The sequence below is a fragment of the Oncorhynchus mykiss genome, chromosome 28 (assembly GCF_013265735.2).
Source record: "Oncorhynchus mykiss isolate Arlee chromosome 28, USDA_OmykA_1.1, whole genome shotgun sequence".
Lineage (NCBI taxonomy): Eukaryota > Metazoa > Chordata > Actinopteri > Salmoniformes > Salmonidae > Oncorhynchus > Oncorhynchus mykiss.
Window position 1 is genome coordinate 7226307 of NC_048592.1, and position 26743 is coordinate 7253049.

The window sequence follows — 26743 nt, forward strand, 5'->3', positions numbered from 1 at the left end:
AGGAGAGGAGAGGAGAGGAGAGGAGAGGAGAGGAGAGGAGAGGAGAGGAGAGGAGGGGAGGGGAGGGGAGAGGAGAGGAGGGGAGGGCAGACGGAGAGCTAAAGCTCAAAAGCCAGTTTATTTTACAGTTAATTTTCAGTATGTTTTGGTTAGTATTGATAAGATCTATTAATCCATTCTTGTGAGATATGGAATGACCACATCTCCCCATAGAGCTCGTGCTCTATGGGAGGATCTAGAATGATTTGTTGGTTGCTATGGCACTGGCCACCCACTAGGGGGCATGGTAAGGGAAGTAGTTGCACCTGCTCTCTCTGATTATCATAAAAGGGTAAATGTCATTGGCACTCAAATTATATTGTGACGTTTGACCCTTGTGTTTGGCCACTAGAGCAGGGCAGTCCCCTCCTGTTACCTCGATAGAACACTCAATAAGGTCCAGATTTTCCCCATTTGATTGTAACTCTTCGGTACCTGAACATACCCTCCAGTAGCTACATAGTTAACAGCCATACAAAATATGGAATCTTAGTCAAATCAAATCAAAATCAAAATATGACTATGGATGATAGTCTTTGGACATGTCCTCTGTACCCAAAACAACGCAGTTCAGGCTGTGTGTGTGTATGCACATGTGCGTGTGTGTGTGTGTCTGTCTCCCCATGTCACCTCTTCTTCATCTGCGCTGACCTGAAAGTGCAAAATAGGTGAAAGCAGTGTAATGATTGTTCTCCTGGTGTTTGGCTTTCACCTTTCTAGGTATTTTATATCAGTGCAGATGAAGGAAAGGAGACAGTTAGACTATTGAGATGTGTGCATGGAGTCAGATACCTCCTCACTCGCAACAGTGTACTGAAACGACCAGCAGGTGGCACTGTTGCACTTGCATGGCAGACCAGATTGCTGCAGAGAAACCACACTCCTGGAGTGTGATTGTACAAACACATTACACACACACACAAAAGCACACATGCAAGTACATAGCATACACACAAACACACAGTGAAATGTGTGTTTTTCTGACTGAGCAGAAGAAGAGAGGACATGTCTGACTGTTTATCCTTGCCTATTTTACACACATGGCCACTGGTGCTGTGCAGTCAGGTCTATTGCCATGGGGTTGTCTTTGGTGTATTTGCTTGGCCCATTAGTCAAAGACTTGAGCTTGTGGATTTATCAATCCCAAAAAAGGGAGACAAAGCTATTCTGTGGGACTACCTTATCTTAGCTATTTTAGACTCCTGATCTTGTTTTTTTTTTATTATTATTTTTTAAATCAGATTTGCTTGATTTAGAGACAGATTTGCTCAAACTTAATGGTCTGAGGATAATTTAGGACACCAATACACCATTCCTCTCTCAGACCTGTTGGTTTCTCTTTGGTTTCTGATGGACAAAACCAAATGGAGTAAAAGGTGAGATCCCTCACAAAAAGAGAACACCTTCAGACCAATGGTCATAGACACCTGATTCAATTCATCAACTATTCATCAAGACCAGGAGTTGAAACAGCTGAGCTGGACAAAAAGCCTGCACACCAGGGTCAGAGACCACCGCTTTAGATCCAAACCCCTCCATCCTCTCCCACCCCCTTCCCTTCTCTCTCATTCCTTGGAGAAGGTGGTAGCAGAGGAGGTACCCGGTTGCGCCGTGGATGAACCGGCGTTGTTGTTGTTCCCATGAGCGTGCATGTGACCGTGCCCATGCACACCCCCGTGCTCGTTCCCCTCAACGCCTCCGGTGGACCCCCAGCGGTCGTGGCAGCGCCGCCGTGCATTCATGAAGAAATTGGAGACGGTGGAGAGCTCCAGGCCCAGCTGCTGGCTGATGGTGATCTGCATCTCCTTGGAGGGCCGGCGGTTCTCCCTAAAGATAGCCGCCAGCGTGCGGCGCTGCAGGTCGGTGAAAACCAGCCGCTGTTTCTTGGGGACCAGGTTCCTTTCACGACCATGGTCCTGCTCCTTCCGCTTACAGGCTGGAGAAGGGGAAGACAGGGGGAAAAGAGAGGGAGAGAAGAGAGGGGGAGAGTTTAGTTTCCTCCAGTCTTTCCTGCTCTTTCCAAGTGTATTTCCCCCTATACTGTTGAATTTGACCCTGATTTTACTGGTAATATTGATAATACAAAAGTCTATTTCAAACAGGAACCTACTACATAAAATAGTAAATATTGAAGGAGGGATGCAGGCAGTGTAAAGAATGGGGTGGATGGATAGATAAAGTAAAGTGGGATGGATGGATGGATGGATGGATGGATGGATGGATGGATGCTTCAGTCTGGTTTTAGACCCCATCATAGCACTGAGACGGCTCTTGTGAAGGTGGTAAATGACATTTTAATGGCATCGGACCGAGGCTCTGCATCTGTCCTCGTGCTCCTAGACCTTAGTGCTGCTTTTGATACCATCGATCACCACATTCTTTTGGAGAGATTGGAAACCCAAATTGGTCTACACGGACAAGTTCTGGCCTGGTTTAGATCTTATCTGTCCGAAAGATATCAGTTTGTCTCTGTGAATGGTTTGTCCTCTGACAAATCAACTGTAAATTTCGGTGTTCCTCAAGGTTCCGTTTTAGGACCACTATTGTTTTCACTATATATTTTACCTCTTGGGGATGTTATTCGAAAATATAATGTTAACTTTCACTGCTATGCGGATGACACACAGCTGTACATTTCAATTAAACATGGTGAAGCCCCAAAATTGCCCTTGCTAGAAGAATGTGTTTCAGACATAAGGAAGTGGATGGCTGCAAACTTTCTACTTTTAAACTCGGACAAAACAGAGATGCTTGTTCTAGGTCCCAAGAAACAAAGAGATCTTCTGTTGAATCTGACAATTAATCTTAATGGTTGTACAGTCGTCTCAAATAAAACTGTGAAGGACCTCGGCGTTACTCTGGACCCTGATCTCTCTTTTGAAGAACATATCAAGACCATTTCAAGGACAGCTTTTTTCCATCTACGTAACATTGCAAAAATCAGAAACTTTCTGTCCAAAAATGATGCAGAAGGATTAATCCATGATTTTGTCACTTCCAGGTTGGACTGCTGCAATGCTCTACTTTCCGGCTACCCGGATAAAGCACTAAATAAACTTCAGTTAGTGCTAAATACGGCTGCTAGAATCCTGACTAGAACCAAAAAATTTGATCATATTACTCCAGTGCTAGCCTCTCTACACTGGCTTCCTGTCAAAGCAAGGGCTGATTTCAAGGTTTTACTGCTAACCTACAAAGCATTACATGGGCTTGCTCCTACCTATCTCTCTGATTTGGTCCTGCCGTACATACCTACACGTACGCTACGGTCACAAGACGCAGGCCTCCTAATTGTCCCTAGAATTTTTAAGCAAACAGCTGGAGGCAGGGCTTTCTCCTATAGAGCTCCATTTTTATGGAACGGTCTGCCTACCCATGTCAGAGACGCAAACTCGGTCTCAACCTTTAAGTCTCTACTGAAGACTCATCTCTTCAGTGGGTCATATGATTGAGTGTAGTCTGGCCCAGGAGTGGGAGGGTGAACGGAAAGGCTCTGGAGCAACGAACCGCCCTTGCTGTCTCTGCCTGGCCGGTTCCCCTCTTTCCACTGGGATTCTCTGCCTCTAACCCTATTACAGGGGCTGAGTCACTGGCTTTACTGGGGCTCTCTCTTGCCGTCCCTGGAGGGGGTGCGTCACCTGAGTGGGTTGAGTCACTGATGTGGTCATCCTGTCTGGGTTGGCGCCCCCCCCCCCCCCCCCCCCCCCCCCCCTTGGGTTGTGCCGTGGCGGAGGTCTTTGTGGGCTATACTCAGCCTTGTCTCAGGATGGTAAGTTGGTGGTTGAAGATATCCCTCTAGTGGTGTGGGGGCTGTGCTTTGGCAAAGTGGGTGGGGTTATATCCTTCCTGTTTGGCCCTGTCCGGGGGTGTCCTCGGAGTGGGCCACAGTGTCTCCTGACCCCTCCTGTCTCAGCCTCCAGTATTTATGCTGCAGTAGTTTATGTGTCGGGGGGCTAGGGTCAGTTTGTTATATCTGGAGTACTTCTCCTGTCCTATTCGGTGTCCTGTGTGAATCTAAGTGTGCGTTCTCTAATTCTCTCCTTCTCTCTTTCTCTCTCTCGGAGGACCTGAGCCCTAGGACCATGCCCCAGGACTACCTGACATGATGACTCCTTGCTGTCCCCAGTCCACCTGGCTGTGCTGCTGCTCCAGTTTCAACTGTTCTGCCTTATTATTATTCGACCATGCTGGTCATTTATGAACATTTGAACATCTTGGCCATGTTCTGTTATAATCTCCACCCGGCACAGCCAGAAGAGGACTGGCCATCCCACACATGCTCTCTCTAATTCTCTCTTTCTTTCTCTCTCTCGGAGGACCTGAGCCCTAGGACCATGCCCCAGGAATACCTGACATGATGACTCATTGCTGTCCCCAGTCCACCTGGCTGTGCTGCTGCTCCAGTTTCAACTGTTCTGCCTTATTATTATTCGACCATGCTGGTCATTTATGAACATTTGAACATCTTGGCCATGTTCTGTTATAATCTCCACCCGGCACAGCCAGAAGAGGACTGGCCACCCCACATAGCCTGGTTCCTCTCTAGGTTTCTTCCTAGGTTTTGGCCTTTTTAGGGAGTTTTTCCTAGCCACCGTGCTTCTACACCTGCATTGCTTGCTGTTTGGGGTTTTAGGCTGGGTTTCTGTACAGCACTTTGAGATATCAGCTGATGTACGAAGGGCTATATAAATAAATTTGATTTGATTTGATTTGATGGATGAAAATTCATAGATTTCCAGGTGGAATGATGGCGAAATAGAGGGATGTAGGGACACAATGAATGACTGATATAGTGAAGGGACAGGGTGTTTAGGTGATGGAGAAGTGAGAGTGATAGGGTGGGAGGATTGTGATGCGTTTGTTCACCTGCACCTGCTCGCAATTGCTAATAACCTAACTAATACCCAACTAATATGTGATAAAGGGAAAATCTGACCCTAACCTGCAAATATAGAAAATGCACTGTAGGCTACAGTCATAAACAGCAGAACGTTTTGTTGACGTGGAGTGCAGGATTTTTTGTTGTTGCCTAATTTACACATGTTTCTGCTTATAATTTACTAATTTTTATTGGCTATTTCGAAAAAACTTGGGATTATAAGGTTCTTTCTGCATTTTTGTCAAAATGTAGTTATTGACATTGTCTTGTTCTGTTCAATGGTCTCTACCTATATAGTAGTCTAAATACCCAAATTCATGTTGATAAGAATACAATAGAAAAAATTGCTGACACCATTCAAACCAATGAGGGTTCGGAATTTTAAAGCCAGTTATTTCACAATCATCTTTTTGCAGATAGAACCATGTAGTCCCAAGCTCTCCATTTGTTAATCATCTGTCTATAATTAGATACATGCAGCATCTCTTCTGTGATTATACGTTGCCCTAAAATACTAAATAAAACCTTGGCACAAGTCGATAGAATCAACACTTCAATCCAGTTGACATCCGTGAAGTTTTCTCTGTCATCCACGCTTCTTTCGCGGAGTAAAGGCCTTTAGGCACCGGGGAGAAAATGCAATAACAAAAAAAATGGGAATGATTTTCTGTGCAAAATTTCAAAATGACATCAGTTTCACCAGTTGTATTAAAATAAATAGAAAGCTGTGAAAAAGACCCAACATGTTTCGGATAATATTTTAGATAGGCTTGGATGCATATTTCATGTGGTTGAAATACTATCAGCTTTTATGATGCTGGTAAAAAATAGAGCCCCAGCAGATGGTCCCTAACTGTGCAATTGCATTCTCTGAAGATGCTGAAATAAATAAATAATATTTGTCCACTCCTGTTCCCAGTGTCAAAATGTATATTTAGTGTATCATTTTACTGCAAGTAATACTTAATTCGGCAGGAGTTAATATTAAGGCAATGTAGAATAGAATAGAACTACAATCAGTGTCCAGATTTCAGTTTCCATTTAAACAATCTGAACTGTAGGCTACAGTTCCCTTGATGTGCCTTAGGCCTATTTGAAGTCCCCATCTTGTGTGACTGTAAAATGTGTAAAGCGCTTTATAATTATCACACATAACATCGCCGGCACTGCTTCATCCTCTTTTTCCACTTCACCACATCTTTCCCAAACATTCGGGCGGGGCGGTCTGTCCACCCATCACTATGGGTGGACAGACAGATGAAAATAAACTGAGGATGGGAGAAGGGGTGTAGAGTTAATTACCCAATGTAGACATGATGTGATTTTGAGAGAGACATGAGTGGGATGTGAAGGGGGCAAGGAAACTGATTTTTCAGCTTAACTGAACTAACTAATGTGTGTGTGTGTGTGTGTTTGTTTAGGGTTAGGTTAAGGTTTACGGTTATGGGTTAGGGAAAATTGGATTTTGAATGGGAATCAATTGTTTGGTCCCCACAAGGACAAGGACGTGTGTTTGGTATAAATTGAAGATCGTGAAAGAAGACAAATCTCAACACTTTTAATTGAATTATCACGAATCAGAGTAATCTATACAGCTTTTCCTTTTCGCATTATCACTGAGGTATGCAGGTAAAGTAACAGGTGTAGCATCAGACTTTCTTCGCGATTTAGCCTACAAAGGTTGGTTGGCAGTGAAACCTGCATGTCATTGATAATTGCATTTTTAGTTTATTTCTATTGGTAATCACTGTAGTTTCGCCTACACCATGATATGTTGGAACTGGACCATACTGTTTGCCTTTGCTGTGGTCGGCATTTTGTTCATCTTTAAGCTGCATTGGTAGCTTTTGGAGCGGTGGAGTAGAGAGTATTTTATTGCTTTGTCGGGTGCAATACTAGGCCTCGGGTTTCTGAGCCGTTCTGTGCTGCTGGTCTAAAAGCTGCAATGATCGATTTTCCGCGGTTTTCTCCTGAACACGTGGTCCAGTAATCAGGCTTCCCTTCCCCACCCAATTGATCCGTATTGATCTGCGAGCCCGCGGTGTGTGTGCGCGCGCACATGTGCACCCGTGTGTGGGCTTGTGCACGCGCGCGCGTCCCACTCACGGCGGGAGAGAGAACCTGAGCGAGCATGTGACAGACAGCCAGAGAATAAATGGTTTATCTCCGGAGGAAAAGCAGTTGTGGACAGACTGACAGAACCACTACAATACATAAGTAAAATAGAATACATTACTACAATAAAGGTGGACGGTGTATGATTGCTATCCCCATGAGCGTACCACCCTTCCTTCAAGGCCATGAATGAGGCATGCAATTATTTAAATCCAGACCTATGACAGGCTTGGATGAGGCATGCAATGATTTAAATCCAAACGTATGGTAGGTTTGAATTCGCCATATCAAAAGGTTTTTCTCCAGGTGCATGAAACAATGAGGATATTTCCTGCGATATTTTCTACGAGAACCTATTGCCAAATGCTCAATAAACATTATGTTTCTTTCATTTGATTACATTGTGAAAGATGTCTTCAATGATCACACCTTTTATCACACATATTATAGAAATGTGATGTTCAGTTCATTTTAATGGGTAATGCATGTGTATTGCCTAATGTGAATATAGTGTAATGTAGTGTAATTTAGAGTACTCTAGCATTTGAAACATGTATCTAAAATGTTGTTTGAATAACTGATTGATATAATTGTGTTGTGTTTTGGTGATTAAACCAATCTACTCATTATATTTCACAGTAAACGTATATTTAGGATCAGTAACCAGGTTTCCATCCAACGTTTTTATGCGAGTAAAGTAGGTACATGTCGGATAAAACATTTAATGACAGTGCTGATGGAAACAGAACATTTGTCGAAACATTCCAAATGTCAAAACAAAATAAGCTAGAGAATGTGTGATCTTTTTGTGTGGGTAAAGTTCATTATGCGAGAAATGTTGGCGGGAAACGCTTTTATGGCCAAATAGGCTATTGATATAATAACCATCATATCGAAATAACTTTGGAGTCAGTCACACAATGACATGTGTGTGGTCCTCCCACTACTATTTTATCAGCCTATATATTAAATGAATGATGCTGAACTTTACAGGGTGGTGAAAGTGCATGGTGATGAGCTTGATGCTCCTTTCCAATAATTATCCAAGGTTTTATTCTATGAATTAATATCAAGGGTCATAACGCACAGTCTTTTATCCCTAACAAGTCAATCTGATAGAAACATTTCTGGTGGGAAAATGCGCATATTGTTTTTATGCGGATTTTAGAATATTCGCATGAAAATCTGTCGCCATTTGGATGTATACAAACACAATGAATGCACAATGAAAGGTTTTGAATGTAAGACTGGTTGGATTACAAGTGTTTCCAGTTTGGAGTTTTAAGAGTTTTGAAAATTCATCACCTTCTTGTGAAAAGCTGTGGAACAACACAAAGGAATGCATTTCCTCCTCTCACAATGTGTGTGTGCGCCTGCGTGCATGAGTGTGTGTACGTGTAATGATCTCTGCAATGTTGAGGTGCTGTATGAAAATTATGGATGACTGAACGGCAAATTTAGACAACACCAGTAAACAAATATGACTGTGTGGAGTTGATCAATGTGTGTGCGTGCGTGCGTGTGTGTGTGTGCTGAGACAGTGGCATGAATTGCAGATCATAAAAGACTAATCTCAACACTTTTAATTAAAAAAAATACGAATCAGAGCAATTTATAATGCTTTTAACATATTCATTGAGGTGTATACAGGTAAAGTAACGGGTGTGGCAGCAGACTTTCTTTGGTTGGTCGACAGTGAAAGCTGCATGTTCGTGTGTGTGTGCGCGCGTGTGTGCGCGCGCGCGTGTGTGTCTGTGTTTGTGAATGATTTGACTGATTTGGTAATGCGGTTGATGTGTGTGATTAGCCCTATACTGTACAGCTTTTCCTTTTAACCAATTTGACTTCAGATTCCGACGTTTGTCCAAGTTTGTCCAATATGTAAAATGCAGAAGTTTTCCCAAACGTCAAATTTCAACGGTTAAGTTTGGGATAGGGTTACGACATTGCTAAATTGTAATTAAATTGCCTTACCTCCCTAATCTTACCTAAGTTGCACACACATTATATAGATGTGTTGATATTGTGTTATTGACTGTAGGTTTGTTTATTTCATGTGTAACTCTGTGTTGTTGTTTGTGTCGCATTGCTTTGCTTTATCTTGGCGAGTTCGCAGTTGTAAATGAGAACTTGTTAAATACCTGGTTAAATAAAAGTTAAATACAAAATAAATTTAAAAAAAGGGTTACACCAGAAAAAACATGACGGTTAAATTTAGGCATTCATTCCGAATGTTTAAGGTAAGGGTTATGGTTTGGGATAGGCTAATACTTTTATTTAAAAATATATATAAACGCGTGGCTTCCACTGGAATTTAACATCCAACCCTCGGGTCCGGAGCTCGTGGACTACTTGATGGTGGTAATAGTGCTCACCATTTTCCCTGGTGGCAGGGTCCCTAGTGGCAACGTCCTGGGTATCTGGACGGAAGTCAATTGCCTTGGATCTTGAGCAACCTGACTGATACTGTAGGCTATGTTTGTGGGGGAGCTATGTGAGTGTGTGTGGTCTGTGTTTTTGTCTCTGAAAGCAAAGCATGTTAACCCTCATACATCACCATTACTCCAAATGTCTTGCAATTTATTTTCTGAAATGTATTTTCCATTCAATCTCATATACAGCACATTCGGAGAATTCAGACCCCTTTACTTGTTTCACATTTTGTTGCATTATAACCTTATTCTAAAATTGATTAAATAGATTTTTCATCAATCTATACACAATACCCCACAATGACAAAGCAAATACTGTTTCTTAGACATTTGAGCAAATGCATTTAAAAAATATCAAAAACAGAAATATTCCATTTACATAAGTATTCAAACCTGTTACGGTGCGTGAATGAGGACCCAAAAGCGAATTAACTTAAACAGAGCTTCTTTAATTACCAAACATAGGTAGGCTCAGACGGACCGGCAGATTCCGACAGGACAAGACAAGGTTACAGCAAACATGACGACAGTCTGGTTCAGGCATGAAACACAACAAACAAGAATCCGACAAGGACAGGAACAAAAACAGAGAGAGATATAGGGGACTAATCAGAGGGAAAAGGGGAACAGGTGGGAGAAGGGGTGACGAGGTAGTCAAGAGGAGACAAGGAACAGCTGGGGGAAAGCGGGGGAGAAAAGGTAACCTAACAACGACCAGCAGAGGGAGACAGGGTGAAGGGAAAGGACAGAGACAAGACACAACATGACAGTACATGACAAAACCCTTTAGGTTTCATCAAGGATCTCTCTGTACTTTGCTCCCTTCATCTTCCCTTGATCCTGACAAGTTTCCCAGTCCCTGCCGCTGAAAAACATCCCCACCGCATGATGCTGTCACCACCATGCTTCACTGTAGTCACCGTAATCGTCACGATTGGCATTCAGGCCAAAGAGTTCAATCTTACTTTCATCAGACCAGAGAATATTGTTTGTCATGGTCTGAGAGTCCTTTAGGTGTCTTTTGGCAAACTCTAAGCGTCCTGTCATGTGCCTTTTACTTAGGAATGGCTTCCGTCTGGCCACTTTACAATAAAGGCCTGATTGGTGGAGTGCTGCATAGATGTTTATCCTGCTGGAAAGTTCTCCCATCTCCACAGAGGAACTCTGGAGCTCAGTCTGTGTGACCATTGGGTTCTTGGTCACCTCCAAGGCCCTTCTCCCCTGATTGCTCAGCTGTAGAAAGAGTCCTAGTGGTTCCAAACTTCTTCCATTTAAGAATGATGGAGGCCACTGTGTTCTTGGGGACCTTCAATGCTGCAGACATTTTTTGGTACCCTTCCCCAGATTTGTGCTTCGACACAATCCTGTCTCGAAGCTCTACAGACAATTCCTTCAACCTCATGGCTTAGTTTTTGCTCTGACATGCACTGTCAACTGTGGGACCTTATCTAGACATGTGTGTGCCTTTCCAAATCATGTCTAATTAACTGAATTTACCACAGGTGGACTCCAATCAAGTTGTAGAAACATCTCAAGGATGATCACTGGAAATAGGATGCACCCGAGCTCAATTTCGAGTCTCATAGCATAGGGTATGAATACTTATGTAAATAAGGTTATTTCTATTTTTTATTTTAATACATTGGTATAAAAATAAAAATAAATAAAAAAACGTGTTTTCAATTTGTCATTATCATGTATTGTGTGTAGATTGATGAAATAATATTACTTTTTAAATCAATTTTAGAATAATGCTGTAACATAACAAAATGTGGAAAAAGTGAAGGGGTCTGAATACTTTCCGAATGCACTGGACGATATCTCTCAGGTTTGTTTGTTCTCCGCAGCCCTATAGGTTAGTAATTACTTAACTAATTGTGTCTCTCCAAGTCTTCAGTTTGGCATTAACAACTGCTGACGGACCCACACATACACGTCACACTTCACATTTCAACTATAGTGTTCCCCTTTCCTCCCTTTCCTCACCCTTTCCCCCCTAAAAGCAAAGCAGCAGAAGTCCATCCACTCCAGTCTGCTTCATCTGTTAGCTCCCCTTGTTGTTCTCAATTGTTTTCATTTGTCCTCAGATTGATAGTCCCCATATTGATTGATCTACGCTTCAAAACCATTCCATGGAACGTTTATTCAATTCGTTCAGGCTCGGCCTTGCCAAGCTCTCCCCAGGCTTTCTAAGTGACGTTCCAACCCAACTCAATACTGACTAATGTAATGACTGAATACTAGTGCTAATATACTGATACTTCAATACGTAATGCCTGTTTTCAAACAACTGCTGCTACCGGCCATTTTACAATGCCAACACCACTCTCCCCTTCCTTTCTCTCCCATTAGCTCAACCAATAACATCGCAAACACTTGGGCGGCAGACCCCAGGGTGCAGTGTAGGCCTACATTGGAAATCTTCTGTAGAATAAGTTAACACATACTTATAATGGTCAATATAATATATTATGTTTGAATTCAATATTCATATTTTAATATATCATGTTAATATTACTAAAACAAACAAAGGACTGGGAGGATTACATATTATTATATTGGCCCTACAGATGCAGGCTATGTTATCCAGAGATACTTACATCTCTCGGGTTAGGCCTAATTCTAATCAACCCAACTTAATCATGCCCCATTCAAACCACGATCTGTAACTTTCAATTCCATTCAAAGGTGCTCTCTGCTTTTAGTTTTGGTATGACTGCCAATGGGTTATTAGAATCTGTTCTAACCAGCCCGAAAATTAAACTCCAGGGTTACCAGGGCATTCAAATAACTTATTTTATATATCCATAAAGACCCACACTGAAGATATACTCTTCCCTACCAATGCATTATAATTTGTTTGTGAAAATAGCAAAAGAAAGAAAGTTTGGCCTCCCTTTACTCATCATAATCATCACCTTTACATGTACACGTGATGTCACAGTAGGTAGGTAGGTAACATATACGTAACCAGATGTAACCAGACGTAAGCGGAAATAACTTCAAATTTAAAACTTCTAATGAAACCAAATCGTTTGCACTCATGATTACTGGTTTCAATTTAATTTTCAGCCAATTTACAAGCAAATATTTAATGAATGTATTATTGTTACAAATCAACCTACAAGGTTGCGATCCAACTAGCCTGCTAATATTAGCCCTACTAGCCTGCTAATGATACATTAGCACTGAATGAGTCAGCCAGCTGCTGTCAACATCTAGCTCACAGCTACATTAAAGTAATCCAAAGTTTTGGAAATACATAACGCTCTCCAACCAGTTATCAAAGATTGTTAGCTATAGTTATTTTAGCCAGCAAACTGGCTAGCCAGCTCATGTTAGCTATTTAGCCAACTAGTTATTCGCCTAGCTACCCTAGCCAACCACCATGGTTATGGTAGGCAACATAGAGCCCAACTACTGGAGACCTGCTAGAACACAACTAAAACAACTAAAACATAACCGCAGATTAAAAGCAAAGAGCAAGCAGAGACCATCCAATGGTATAAAACTTTCAAAATAGTACAGTCTGAGTTTGCTCCCAAAGCAAGGGGGAGGTGGGTGCTTCACTGGGCCGAAATCCAACATAGATAGATTTCAGATATCAGTTAGCTAGCGCGCTAGCGATGAGCCAAGGTGGGGAAATGTTAAAAAACTCCCACAGCCTTCACAGAAAACATGCAATTAGATCAAGCAGATATGATTTTCTCTTTCGTTTTGAGCCCACGGCAAGAAAGCATCAGAGCCTGCCATGCCAATGGGTTTCCACTAGATAACACATCCACAAAGTCTGGAATAGCTTGAGGTGTGGCTAACATTAACCAGCTTGAGCTAGCTTCCAGGCTAGCATACAAACTCGGTAGCGCAGAATAGATCCTCTATATGTAGTTGAGAAATAGTGCATTGTTTAGAAGTTATATGGAAATAAGTGAAGAAATACGTAACAACCCCAAAACATAAGTGTGTTTGTACTTATAGGTAACCAGATCGTTACTAAGTCTTTGACCACACTGTGTTGTTAAATTGGTGAGTAAAAACTCAAGCTTCTTACCCTTTAAAGATGAAAAGGGTAGCAGGTAGTTGGTCGAATTGTACTTTCTTACTGTGAGCTATAACTCTTGACAGTGTGCAGGATATGACAGAGATGTGAGAGGTAGATGGGGCCTAGTTATCCAGGGCTCAGAGTGTAAGATAGTAACATAGGGCTTAGGGCATTGAGAGATGGTTTCCTTATAGGGATTTCCTTTGGGCTTGGTATCATATGAGGGACATACTGTAATTTAGGCTGCAGGAGTCCCAAGGGTAAGCCTACATAAAAAAAACATGCAAATATCGATGTGTTTGTGAAATAAAAACCCTCCATGTTCCGAGCACAGTTTTGGAGAGAGTAACTACAGTGCCTTGCGAAAGTATTCGGCCCCCTTGAACTTTGCGACCTTTTGCCACATTTCAGGCTTCTAACATAAAGATATAAAACTGTATTTTTTTGTGAAGAATCAACAACAAGTGGGACACAATCATGAAGTGGAACGACATTTATTGGATATTTCAAACTTTTTTAACAAATCCAAAACTGAAAAATTGGCAGTGCAAAATTATTCAGCCCCCTTAAGTTAATGCTTTGTAGCGCCACCTTTTGCTGCGATTACAGCTTTAAGTCGCTTGGGGTATGTCTCTATCAGGTTTGCACATCGAGAGACTGACATTTTTTCCCATTCCTCCTTGCAAAACAGCTCGAGCTCAGTGAGGTTGGATGGAGAGCATTTGTGAACAGCAGTTTTCAGTTCTTTCCACAGATTCTCGATTGGATTCAGGTCTGGACTTTGACTTGGCCATTCTAACACCTGGATATGTTTATTTTTGAATATTCCATTCCATTGTTGATTTTGCTTTATGTTTTGGATCATTGTCTTGTTGGAAGACAAATCTCCGTCCCAGTCTCAGGTCTTTTGCAGACTCCATCAGGTTTTCTTCCAGAATGGTCCTGTATTTGGCTCCATCCATCTTCCCATTAATTTTAACCATCTTCCCTGTCCCCGCTGAAGAAAAGCAGGCCCAAACCATGATGCTGCCACCACCATGTTTGACAGTGGGGATGGTGTGTTCAGCTGTGTTGCTTTTACGCCAAACATAACGTTTTGCATTGTTGCCAAAAAGTTCAATTTTGGTTTCATCTGACCAGAGCACCTTCTTTCACATGTTTGGTGTGTCTCCCAGGTGGCTCGTGGCAAACTTTAAACAACACTTTTTATGGATATCTTTAAGAAATGGCTTTCCTCTTGCCACTCTTCCATAAAGGCCAGATTTGTGCAATATACGACTGATTGTTGTCCTATGGACAGAGTCTCCCACCTCAGCTGTAGATCTCTGCAGTTCATCCAGAGTGATCATGGGCCTCTTGGCTGCATCTCTGATCAGTCTTCTCCTTGTATGAGCTGAAAGTTTAGAGGGACGGCCAGGTCTTGGTAGATTTGCAGTGGTCTGATACTCCTTCCATTTCAATATTATCGCTTGCACAGTGCTCCTTGGGATGTTTAAAGCTTGGGAAATCTTTTTGTATCCAAATCCGGCTTTAAACTTCTTCACAACAGTATCTCGGACCTGCCTGGTGTGTTCCTTGTTCTTCTTGATGCTCTCTGCGCTTTTAACGGACCTCTGAGACTATCACAGTGCAGGTGCATTTATACGGAGACTTGATTACGCACAGGTGGATTGTATTTATCATCATTAGTCATTTAGGTCAACATTGGATCATTCAGAGATCCTCACTGAACTTCTGGAGAGAGTTTGCTGCACTGAAAGTAAAGGGGCTGAATAATTTTGCACGCCCAATTTTTCAGTTTTTGAGTTGTTAAAAAAGTTTGAAATATCCAATAAATGTCGTTCCACTTCATGATTGTGTCCCACTTGTTGTTGATTCTTCACAAAAAAATACAGTTTTATATCTTTATGTTTGAAGCCTGAAATGTGGAAAAAAGGTCGCAAAGTTCAAGGGGACCGAATACTTTCGCAAGGCACTGTAGATTTGTATAGGTTTATACAATAGCAATTGTATAAATTGTAAGCTCATCTTAAACATTTGAATAATAGGCCTGAAAGAAGATCCAAAAAGGCATGTGCAAACTGCAAAAATATTGACCGAAACGTTGGTGAGCAAGTAATTATGTATAAGCAGCAGTGGTGGAAAAAGTACCCAACTGTCATACTTGAGTAAAAGTAAAGATACCTTATTAGAAAAAGTCAAGTAAAAGTCAAAGTTACCCAGTAAAATTATACTTGAGTAAAAGTCTAAAAGTATTTGGTTTAAAATATGCTTTAAGTATCAAAAGTAAATGTAATTGCTAAAATGTACTTAGGTATCAAAAGTAAAAGTAAAATAATAAATCATATCAAAGTCCTTATATTAAGCAAACCAGATTCCACCATTTTCTTGTTTTTAAAATTACAGATAGACAGGGGCACACGCATTCAGACATAATTTACAAACAAAGCATGTGTGCTTAGTGAGTCTTAGAGGGATGCTTTTCTTCACCAGGGACAGGGAAGATGGTTAAAATTGATGGGAAGATGGATGGAGCCAAATACAGGACCATTCTGGAAGAAAAGCTGATGGAGTCTGCAAAAGACCTGAGACTGGGACGGAGATTTGTCTTCCAACAAGACAATGATCCAAAACATAAAGCAAAATCTGCAATGGAATGGTTCAAAAATAAACATATCCAGGTGTTAGAATGGCTAAGTCAAAGTCCAGACCTGAATCCAATCGAGAATCTGTGGAAAGAACTGAAAACTGCTGTTCACAAATGCTCTCCATCCAACCTCACTGAGCTCGAGCTGTTTTGCAAGGAGGAATGGGAAAAAATTGCAGTCTCTCGATGTGCAAAACTGATAGAGACATACCCCAAGTGACTTACAGCTGTAATCGCAGCAAAAGGTGGCGCTACAAAGTATTAACTTAAGGGGGCTGAATAATTTTGCACGCCCAATTTTTCAGTTTTGGATTTGTTAAAAAAGTTTGAAATATCCAATAAATGTCGTTCCACTTCATGATTGTGCCCCACTTGTTGTTGATTCTTCACAAAAAAATACAGTTTTATATCTTTATGTTGGAAGCCTGAAATGTGGCAAAAGGTCGCAAAGTTCAAGGGGGCCGAATACTTTCGCAAGGCACTGTAAGTAGATTTGGCCTTGTGTTTTAGGTTATTGTCCTGCTGAAAGGTGGATTCGTCTCACCGTGTCTGGTGGAAAGCAGACTGAACCAGGTTTTCCTCTTGGATTTTTCCTGTGCTTAGCTCCATTCCATCATTTTTTTAATGCTGAAAACGTCCCCAGTTCTTAAGAATTACAAGCACACCCATAATGTGATGCAGCCACCCCCATCCATTAAAATGTGGTAATCAGTAATGGGTTTTATTGGATTAGCTCCAAACATAACAGTTTGTATTAAGGAATAAATGTGAATTGCTTGGACAATTTGTGTGCAGTATTACTGCAGTGCCTTGTTGCAAACAGGATGTATGTGTGGGGTACAGAGGTGACATAGTCTTTCAGAAATCATGTTAAGCACTATTATTACCCACAGAGTGAGTCCATGCAACTTATTATGTGATGTGTTAAGCACATTTTTACTCCTGAACTTATAACACAACAAAATGTGGAAAAAGTCATGGGATGTGAAAACTTTCTGTGCAATTTATTGAAGGGCCCTAACGAGCCCCGGAGATCGGCTATCCAAAAGTCAAACCAACTTTGCCACTGTTCTTTTCAACTTAAGCCATTTGATAAAATTCTCACTACAAAAAGAATGGTCAGTATATGGGGCATTAAACAGTAGACCGGTGTAGACTCTGCAACATGGAAACAGAATCAATAGAGCATCTCTTTTGGTGCTGTCCATCTATGGCTTGTTTTTGGAGTCAGGTCAAGGAATGGTTGTTAGATCATAATATCAGGGTGTGAATGAACATGCAAACTGTATTGTTGGGGGATTTGAAGGACCACAGTCAGTAAATAGGAAATATCATTGTACTCTTTGGTAACACTTTAATTATTGGGGCAATTTCGGCAGAAATGTTGCAGATGGGGAGGTTCAAGTCCCTAGTGAGACACCATGGGAGAATGGAGGGATGTATTGCAAGAGGAAATGGTAGAATGCCGATTTACTGGGAAAGATGGGGTGATCTGTGGCTGGAATGAACGAGTGTTGGGATAAATGCACAGTATAAATGTTTGAGATCCTCCAATCAGGGGTGAGGGTAGGGATGTGTTTAGTTATGTATGTTTTGTGTTTAGTTATGTATGTTTTGTGTTTAGTTATGTATGTTTTGTGTTTTGGTTTCACACTGTGACTGGTGTGTGTGCTGGTCCTGATGATTATTGGTGCGCTCGCTTCCATGCCCATCAGGCAGAGCTTGGTCCTTCCCGCCCTTGGAAAATCCCTTTGGGCTTTGGGTCAGGGGCTTCGCTCTGCAGGCTTCTCGGGGTGGGTGGGAGCAAGTGCACCCACTGACCAGAGCACCCGCTCATGGGAGAGGCCATTTGCATAGTCTTTGTATTGTATTGTTGTTGTTTTAATAAATGCAATTAAAAATATATATTTATATATATTTGTCACAGTCACACACCAGCCAGCTGAAGCTAATTGGAGACACCCACATCAAACCACACCCTGAAACCAGCCTAGGTTTGAATTCAGTCATAGCCACAACCATTTCATAATGAACCAACTCTAAAACAAGGCCAAATCAGGAAGTTCAGTCGCCCTTTACAGTAAGTGTGTGTCTCTCTCTTGCTCTCTCTCTGTATGTGTGTGTGTGTGTGTGTGTGTGTGTGTGTGTGTGTGTGTGTGTGTGTGTGTGTGTGTGTGTGTGTGTGTGTGTGTGTGTGTGTGTGTGTGTGTGTGTGTGTGTGTTTCATAACTGACCGCACCATGCTGCTATAGTGGTGTGCCCCTGAGCCTGGGCGTGCCTGGGACCGAGGCAGGGGCGGAATGACGTGATCGCGTTTTGCGTGCGGTGAGATGAGCCCTCTCCCTTACCGGCCGGACTACTGCAGGCGAGAAACAGTTTATGTCAATCAATCACTGTCGGTCACACCTCTGGGATCTACGCTCATTGGTTGTCTTGATTAGAGCCCATATATTGCTGTAAATTCAACGGTTGGATTTCCACAAAGACATGCAACAGCAACTGTACAGCCGTCAAAAGATTTTACATTAGAAGCTGCCGTAATTAATAGAAAATTGTTTGATTTCGATGAATCATTTCGTTAATTTTTATGAAATCCTGTGCTTTCTAATGAAGTCTACAAGCCAAGCATTATTGCAATTGAATTATCTTGTACATGCTACACCACCATACGTTCACATTTTAGCCAACATTGGCTATTCAATGCAGATGTTTTTGCAAACTATAATAATGCATGTTTGGAAAAATTATTCACAATCATTCTAAATATATTCACAATTTAAAGAGCCTATTTCCTGTAGCCATTTGGTATAGGCATAGTATTCCCTGCTTATAAAGGAAAAGAGACACTTCTGTTGTTTATTCGATAGGACAATACGGTTTCTGAATAGTTTGGTCTGCTGTTTATTTGTTGTGTAATTTAAAAGCTATCCTATTGCGCACACGAGATTTGTTCAAAGCAGTTTATTCGTATGGTGTTTATAAGCTATGGGTTTGAAAAGAATATGCCTAAATATATTGCATATAGGTCACGGGCTCTTAATGCTAAATTTATTTGGCTATTGGGTTCAAATAAGAATTTTAGAACCCCGATAATTATTTTGTTTTTTCTCCAAATTATGGAAAACGTTTAAATAATAATAATTTGGAGGGGGAAAAAAATCATAAATGAATAAAATTAGTGAAACAGAGAAATCGGTTATGCGCATTTATTCATACAAATGTTCATGAAAAGAGGGAAAAGTTACTGACGTGACTATGCGGATTCGTGTCTTTAAAAATACACTTAGAAATTGTATGGATTAATCCTATCATGCAGGGTTGAAGTATTTACATCATAGTTGTTCCAGTTATTTTTTGTACATTTTAGTCGAATAATTGAATCCTTAAACCGGTTATATTATGCGAAAGCAATGTTGCTGTTGCCGTTGTATTTTGTTTTCGTCTTCGATTGCATTTAATTGAAGTTGTGTGAATTAAGTGTTATGATTGTACATTCTAAACCTGAGAGAAGGTGTCAACCCCACTGAAGATATTAACACACACACACACAGGTTTCAAGTTTCAAGTAGCCTAGTGATTGCACTGCAGGGTTTACAAAACTGAAATGGGGAATTTGGGGAATATGGACTGGCTAAGTCAGCTTGCCAGTTTTTGAAGGGGTATAATGTTGCCACTAAATAGAAAATGGTTTTATTTCGATTAATCACTTCATTTATTTTGGATTAAATCCTGTGCTTTCTAATGAAGTCTACAAGCTCCAATGAGAATGCAAATACGAATGCTGTTGTCCTTTGATGCTAACTCGGTTCAGAACCACAAACAACGCCTCGCCAGCCGACAGAACTTTTACCCAGAACTATGGACAACGCTCAAAGGTGCGAGCGCACAAAAAAGACTAAACCTTGCGTGCGCCAGTTTTCGCATAAAGATTGGTATTTATAAAATGTGAATTTGACGCAAAAGTGTGCATTTCTCAGGCCATGTGTATGCTTGTACAACTTCTAGTGGTCCATCAATTTTTTTGCAAGCAAATATTGTTATTTTGAGGGAAATGGAGATGATTGATGAACGGGAATTATAATAATTGGGAGGGTAATAAAAACATTCAAACATAGGCCTAATGATAAAACAGGTGCATTTGCCGTTGGTAAGGAGATCACATAGCACCATGTAGCCTAATGTGTTTCTTCTACATTTAGGCCTACATTTTAGTCGTTTAGCAGATGCTCTTACCCATAGCTCATTTAATAGCCAAGCATGCTCGCGGCCAGTGTTTGGCACTTGTTAAAGGCGGAATGCCTTTTTAGTTTGAAAATGGTGCAACTCAATATTAGGAAGGTGTTCGTAATGTTTGGTATACTCCGTGTATAGTATGGCTCTGATTTATGTAACGTGGGACAGTTTGATAAATCCCAATAATTTGTTGAGCACCAAATGAAAATTCTAGAATCTCCATGTATGCCAGAATTTAGTGAGAAATGTACTCACGGTTGATAAATGAGGCCCCAGTCGCTCAAACAGTCTACCACAAACATCGCGCATAGGCACTCTGAACACTCTTCCGTACCACGGACAGCGCCTCATAGGCACACAGAACACTCTGCATAACCACAGACAGCACCTCATAAGCACACCGAATACTCTTCAGAACCCCAGACAGCGCCTCGCTTGCCGAGAGAACTATGCACAGAAGAACCCTTGACAGCGCCTTTCCAGCCGAACCCTCACAGCTGAGCGTGTCATTCGACTTCCATCAGAACATTATTGACCTAATCTACTCAGCTTTACTTTACTTCTCAACCTCTTCACATTCTGTGTTTGTCCACGTTTTTTCCTGAATAAAACTGATCCTACCCAGTCTTTCACAACATTGTATTAGGCTACGTAATTGGACAGTATTTAGCTTTTATTTTATTTTTGTATCTAAAATTCTCAAATTCTCTATTAAACCCCAAATGTGAATATGAGACGTGTATATGTCATGCAAATGTTTACTTATTGGCCTTTATATAGGCTACTTGCATTGTTTGTAGTCTACTGTATGGAGGTTACTGCATTGATGTAGTGTGGTATGCTCTGTGGTCCAGTGCATGCAGGGTGTTACTAAACATGTGGTGTTTGTTCTGTAGTAGCAGGGAAGACCATTGATGGGAGAACCTGTGACGCAGAGGGGGGGGGGGGGGGGCATGGGATGAGGAGGAGTTGGACAGATCTGCTCGGTTGGCGCTGCTGGTGCAGTGCCAGAGATGGATGGATGGAGGGAGGGAGGGAGGGAGGGAGGGAGGGAGGGAGGGAGGGAGGGAGGGAGGGAGGGAGGGAGGGAGGGAGGGAGGGAATATCGATTCTGATTCAGAGGGAGTCAGATAAGCCTGAACAATGTATAGTGCAGACACACTCTATAACCCAATCACACACGTACACACCACACACAAGCACAAGCACACACACACAGTGAAATGTGCTTGCATGCCCACATAAAGATGCATTACATACCCCATAAACCATAACAACCTTTACAAATCTAATGACATCACAACCTTGGATTGCATTGAGGTCGATTTGCTGACATAAGCAGAAACAGATCATTACTATGGCTGACTACATACACTAGAATCCCCCTGTTAAAAACACTGCCTTCGTCTTGCGAGGGTTATTTCTATGTAGATCTTCCTTCTTGGCCAGGCAGCCTTTCTACAAGAGATTCTTTATCATAAAAGGACCTTCAGGTTTCAGTAAAAGTTCAATTAGAAAGTGTTTGAATATTAGTATGCCGTCGGAGTTAACAAACATTTAAACAGTGCATTCTTAAGTAACCCAGTTATTTTACTGACTGAGATGTGATTTTGTTATTTTCCTACAGGTGTAAAAACAGCATGTTGTACACACTTTTGTTTGTAGCTACCACACATATGTTGGGTTGTGGTTGACGCTGCGTGTTGTTAACCACACATTTGACTTTGCTTACCCAGAAACAAATCTGTTACAAGGGCTACACCACTCATCCTTCCCTCTCTCTTCTCTTCCCCTTTTCTTTCTACTCTCCTCCATCTCCCTCTCCCTCATTCTTATCAATTATTAAAGTCTCTATTGATCCTTTCTCTACCCTACCTCTATCTGCCTGTTGACACAAAGCCCAAACTCACCAACCCTCAATAAACGCCTGCTCTCCCAGCTGGCAGTGTTAGGGTATGGGCGCCCCCACAACACAGAGACTTAAGGGTATACATAGTGTTATTCCAAAAACGTATCTCTATCAATCCATTCTGTAGATCACATTTCTAATAATAACAACAACACAATTCTGAGCATTGAACCCCTATTAATATAATCAAGCAACATCTGATGTACGATGAGGTTGTTCACTCTTTCCAAGTCTACATCCACTGTCACGAAACAGAAGCCTGGGGCCAGCTTCTGAATAAATGTTCCCAGCTGTCCATTCAGAACCACAGCAGTCTGAATCATCAGGACCAAGGATAGCTGCCTTAACTGGCTCTATATACCCCCAAAAACACTGCCTTTGTCTTGCGAGGGCTATTTCTATGTAGATCTGCCTTCTTGGCCAGGTCTCTTTTTTACTCAATTATATGAGTTGGAACTAGGCTGGAGCAAAAGCATGCCAACCTTGTAGCTCTCTAGGACCATGATTTGTGACCACTAACTGACACAGTCGCAGAGAAAGAATGAACCACAAAGGCAACTGCGGTACACCATTGGCCGAATCCTAACTTAATATCAGTGGGCAAAAGTCAAATTCACATGTACAGACAGAATACTGCTAGATGGATTTGCAACTATTCCTACTCGCAATTATTTGCCTATTTTGTCATATTTTATCAGACAGTTCTCCTTCTATCCTCCAGCTTTATCCCTCAACTCTTTGTCCTGCAGTGTGTGGGTTTCCAATCCACTGAAGCAGCCAGTCCAGTGCTAGCGGCAATGGCAATCATAATGGATTATAGGTTGCATTTTTGTGCAGAGGAGGGAGAGACAAAAGGGGAGAGAGAGAGAGCGAGGGAGAGAGAGAGAGGAAAGAGAGAGTGGGGGTTGGGAATTGGAAGCAGCTTTATTGATCTCCTATCTGCGAAGCCAGGCAAACAGGGAAAGGACAGAGCTACACTATGAATGGCCCTCCGCACTATTATGGCTGCTGGCTACAGCATTCTGTCTTGCGTTTTCACTATTTATTAAATATGCTTCCTATAAGGAAAAGGTTGCACCTGTATCCGGTCTATGGCAGTACAAGTTCAGACAGCTCTAACACTGTCTGACCTGCAGCTTGTGATCACAACACCATGTATACAGTGTGACAGTGCAGAGGAATCAGTTATTGACTGTAACACTTGGGGAAATCATATGCTACAAGAACACGATCTGGCGGTGTCAACACCATCTCCAACAACCTGCTAGAAGCTCCACCTTACCAAAGTCTGTCCTTACGGACCCCTGAGCTAGCCTGCTGATCCAGTCTGAGCTTCAAAACGTTTTTGTGTTGGTTCAATGCCTTTACAAATGTGTATGGTATGATAGCGAGATTGGTGAGATCAGCATTTCCACTCAACACATGCTTGCTGACAAATACACACACGTGCACACGCACAAAGGCTTACGCACACACTTTTCATGAGTCTGTAACTCACCAGCCATTCAGATGTACCTGAATTAATTGAAAACTGTGGTCTGGGAGGGGCACTAAAGTCAACCCCTCTGGCCGCTATTGACAAGGGAATTTACACACGCCTACACATTGGTCAGAGTGATTTTTATTTGACAGATTAGAACAGTGAAAAGCCACAGATGTAAGGTGATCACATAGCCTGTACGTTTTGTGTGGTCTTGTTGTTTCAACTGCCTGTTTTTGAGTAAATTGGAAAAGACATTCGAAAATATTAAAGCATTGGCCATAAACGGACATTCCTAGTAATTTCTTAAATATGATGTCTGGACTATTTCTGAAATTATATAGGATGAGGACGATAGGGGAAGCCCATTTACTCATTGGTGTGGACCGAACATAAAGGTTATTGCCTCAAAACATCCCACATACATCTTCTCTGAAATACGACAACCATTTGGAAAAACAACTTTCCCTATAAATGTGGATTGATTAAATTATTGTATTTTTTGTCTTACACTCATTTCGAATGTCTCTTGTTTTTAAACTATTAATTGGACAGTGATTAAAATGTAAAACCAGAATCTGATAAATTAATCAAACCAATTAACTGCAGAGAGAAAATCTAAAAAAATAAAATGGACGCGTTTGTGGCCTTTATTTCGATGATTTAGGGTTGGCTGGAGGGCCTGTATGCCTACTAGTATTGCCAAAAGCAAGAAATGTCCTTTGAACGAAAATACTTTGTATTTTACTTGAGTAGTATATGTGTTTCTATGCCCAAGGGATAGCATAGCATGCCATAGCATTTTAGATATGGCATGAACTAAAACCCGCGTCATAGAAGCAGAGGGAAGCCAGTTGTAGACTGACAACCCATATGTAGTCTAATTTTAGACCGTTAAGGGTCTAAATGAAAAGCCGGCGCGGCCGTGTGGTTGGCTGTCTTTCAGGTCGGATTCGAATATTGATTCGGGTGCCACATTTTAAAGGGTAGAGTGGGACGTCGCGTATTGATCAGCAGCCAGAGGTCACGCGCCGCTGACGCGCTCTCCTCCCGCGCACTAGTTTATGTGCCTCCATGTTCAAGCTGGTGGAGCACACGGGACCCATGAGAACGAGTGATATTTTCAATAAACAAGTCAAGATAGAGCAGAGAAACATCTTGATTCAAAGCAACCAAGACACTGACATTCAGTGTCTTGGTCTCAGTGAGTTACATGTTTGGAACATATGAGATTCACTAGAGAGACCCACGATGGACAGGGGGACATGTTTTAGACACACACACACCCGGCGCGTTAGAGAGCACACATTCCCCCTATCTCGAGGACCTTGTGGACATAATATACCCAGAGTCTCATAAGTAGCTTTGCTCGCAACCGTTTTACACTGACCGCTGTCCATGGTGCTGAATCGTTTGGAAGTTGAGGTTTTGTCTGATAAAGTTCGTTTAAGTCTTTAGCATAAAACAAGTGCTTTGTATAGAATAGCAAATGTATTATATAAGCCTATACAGATAGCTATTTAAATAGAGCGAATTTGACAAAAGCGAGAACGTATGCTTTTAATAAGCGCAAAACGTCAATTGGTTACGATTGACTGTTCAATACGAAGCCCACACGACATAGGCAGTGAGACCAGGTGCATCTTACCAGCCAACCGAAGGGCAGACATCCGCTGAAACTCGGGCTCCTGGAGCCACTTCCACATCCTCCGGAACGTCTCCCTGCCAGACTTGAGTTTACTCCATGGCTTGGGGTTCCGCAGGAGATCTGAGAGGGTTCCTTGGGACCGACACAGGATCCTCTGTGCGAAAATCGCCTGGGGGATGGAGTAGCGCTTCAGCTCCGCTGTTATCCGCAGAGCCACCTCCTTAGTGTTGATCTCCTCCGCATGCCCGCCTGACCCTCCTCCTTGACCGGCCCCAGCGCCGTGCCTCTCCCGCTCGGCCAGCATCGCTGCCCCATTGGCCTGGGAGTGGAGGTGGCTGTGCGTATGGTGCATCCCGTTGAGGTTGGAGATCATGCCGTGCCCATGGCCACCTAAACTCCTGGCAATGTGATCCTCGCTCCGAGATAGCATAGTGGCGTGGGACTCGAAGCCTGTCACGGGGGAGAGCATCTTGGCATCATTGGAGAGGTGAGCACTTGGACCGTAAGCTGAGAGCGTCTGCTGGGAGTTGTGCAAAGAGCCAAGGCCGTTGGACAGCGGGGAGAGGGACCCATGGCCCATGCTGGACATATCTTTGGGGTAGTGGCAGTATAGGTTGCCCATAGACGCCAGCCCCCGGTGGTCATCCCTCATTAACGTGAAGCTCCCGCTGACATTCCCCGCGGAGAGTCGCTGTTGGGCGGCTGCGTGGTGGTGGGAGTGTGGGTGGTGGAACTTGTCGGAGACTGTGGATATGGGAGGTAGGTGCTGGAGAGGTGTCAGGGTGGTGTAGGTGTTGCTCAGGCTCATCCCGGACTCGCACATGCTCATGGCCGGGTGAAGGTGGCCGGAGAGCGACGAGGGGTCTGTCCGGTAGTCCCCGGTACCATCCAGTATCGAGGCCATGCTGGACACCATCGCCGACCGGCCGTGCGCGTGAGAAACTAGGTTCCGGTGAGAAGGGGCGGAGGACTGCCGAGCGTGTGAGGAGCTCATCAGGTCCCCTGCCTGTGAGTGCGAGACGCCGTGAAGGTTGCCAAGGTTTTCCATTGTGACTTCCATCGCTGAAAGAATATATCTTTCCCGATCCCACCTCCCTCCCCTCCCTCTCTCGCTCCTTTCACTCACACACACAAACAGACAGAGGAGCGCGCTCACTCTCCTCCCTCTCCCTTTCCTGGAGCGATAATATTACCAAACGAATTTTTCCCCAGTCAATCCAACATGTTCCAACAATTTATCTTGATCCAAAGTGGTTAAATATCGAGTATAGTCCTCGTCCACGTTACATGTGTTGGTGTCCTGTGTTATAGGCGCTCGT

At 42.5% G+C, this 26743-nt stretch overlaps 1 protein-coding gene across 1 annotated transcript; it reads right to left on the bottom strand.

Moving 5' to 3' along the window:
* LOC110509205 (one cut domain family member 3-like) lies at positions 1–26743 on the bottom strand. Its single transcript, XM_021590186.2, has 2 exons — positions 25425–26743; positions 1–1975 (listed from the first exon to the last, which is right to left on the bottom strand). Exons 1-2 carry the CDS (start codon positions 26482–26484, stop codon positions 1605–1607), a joined length of 1431 nt encoding a protein of 476 aa, XP_021445861.2. The 5' UTR covers positions 26485–26743; the 3' UTR covers positions 1–1604.

What these genes read in the sequence shown, in the direction of transcription:
- LOC110509205 (XM_021590186.2), bottom strand. Translation starts at nt 26,484, where the DNA reads ATGGAAGTCACAATGGAAAACCTTGGCAACCTTCACGGCGTCTCGCAC. An exon ending in GTCTGCCCTTCGGTTGGCTG is followed by an intron (nt 1,976 to 25,424) that starts GTAAGATGCACC and finishes CCCCTTCTCCAG; the next exon opens with CCTGTAAGCGGAAGGAGCAG.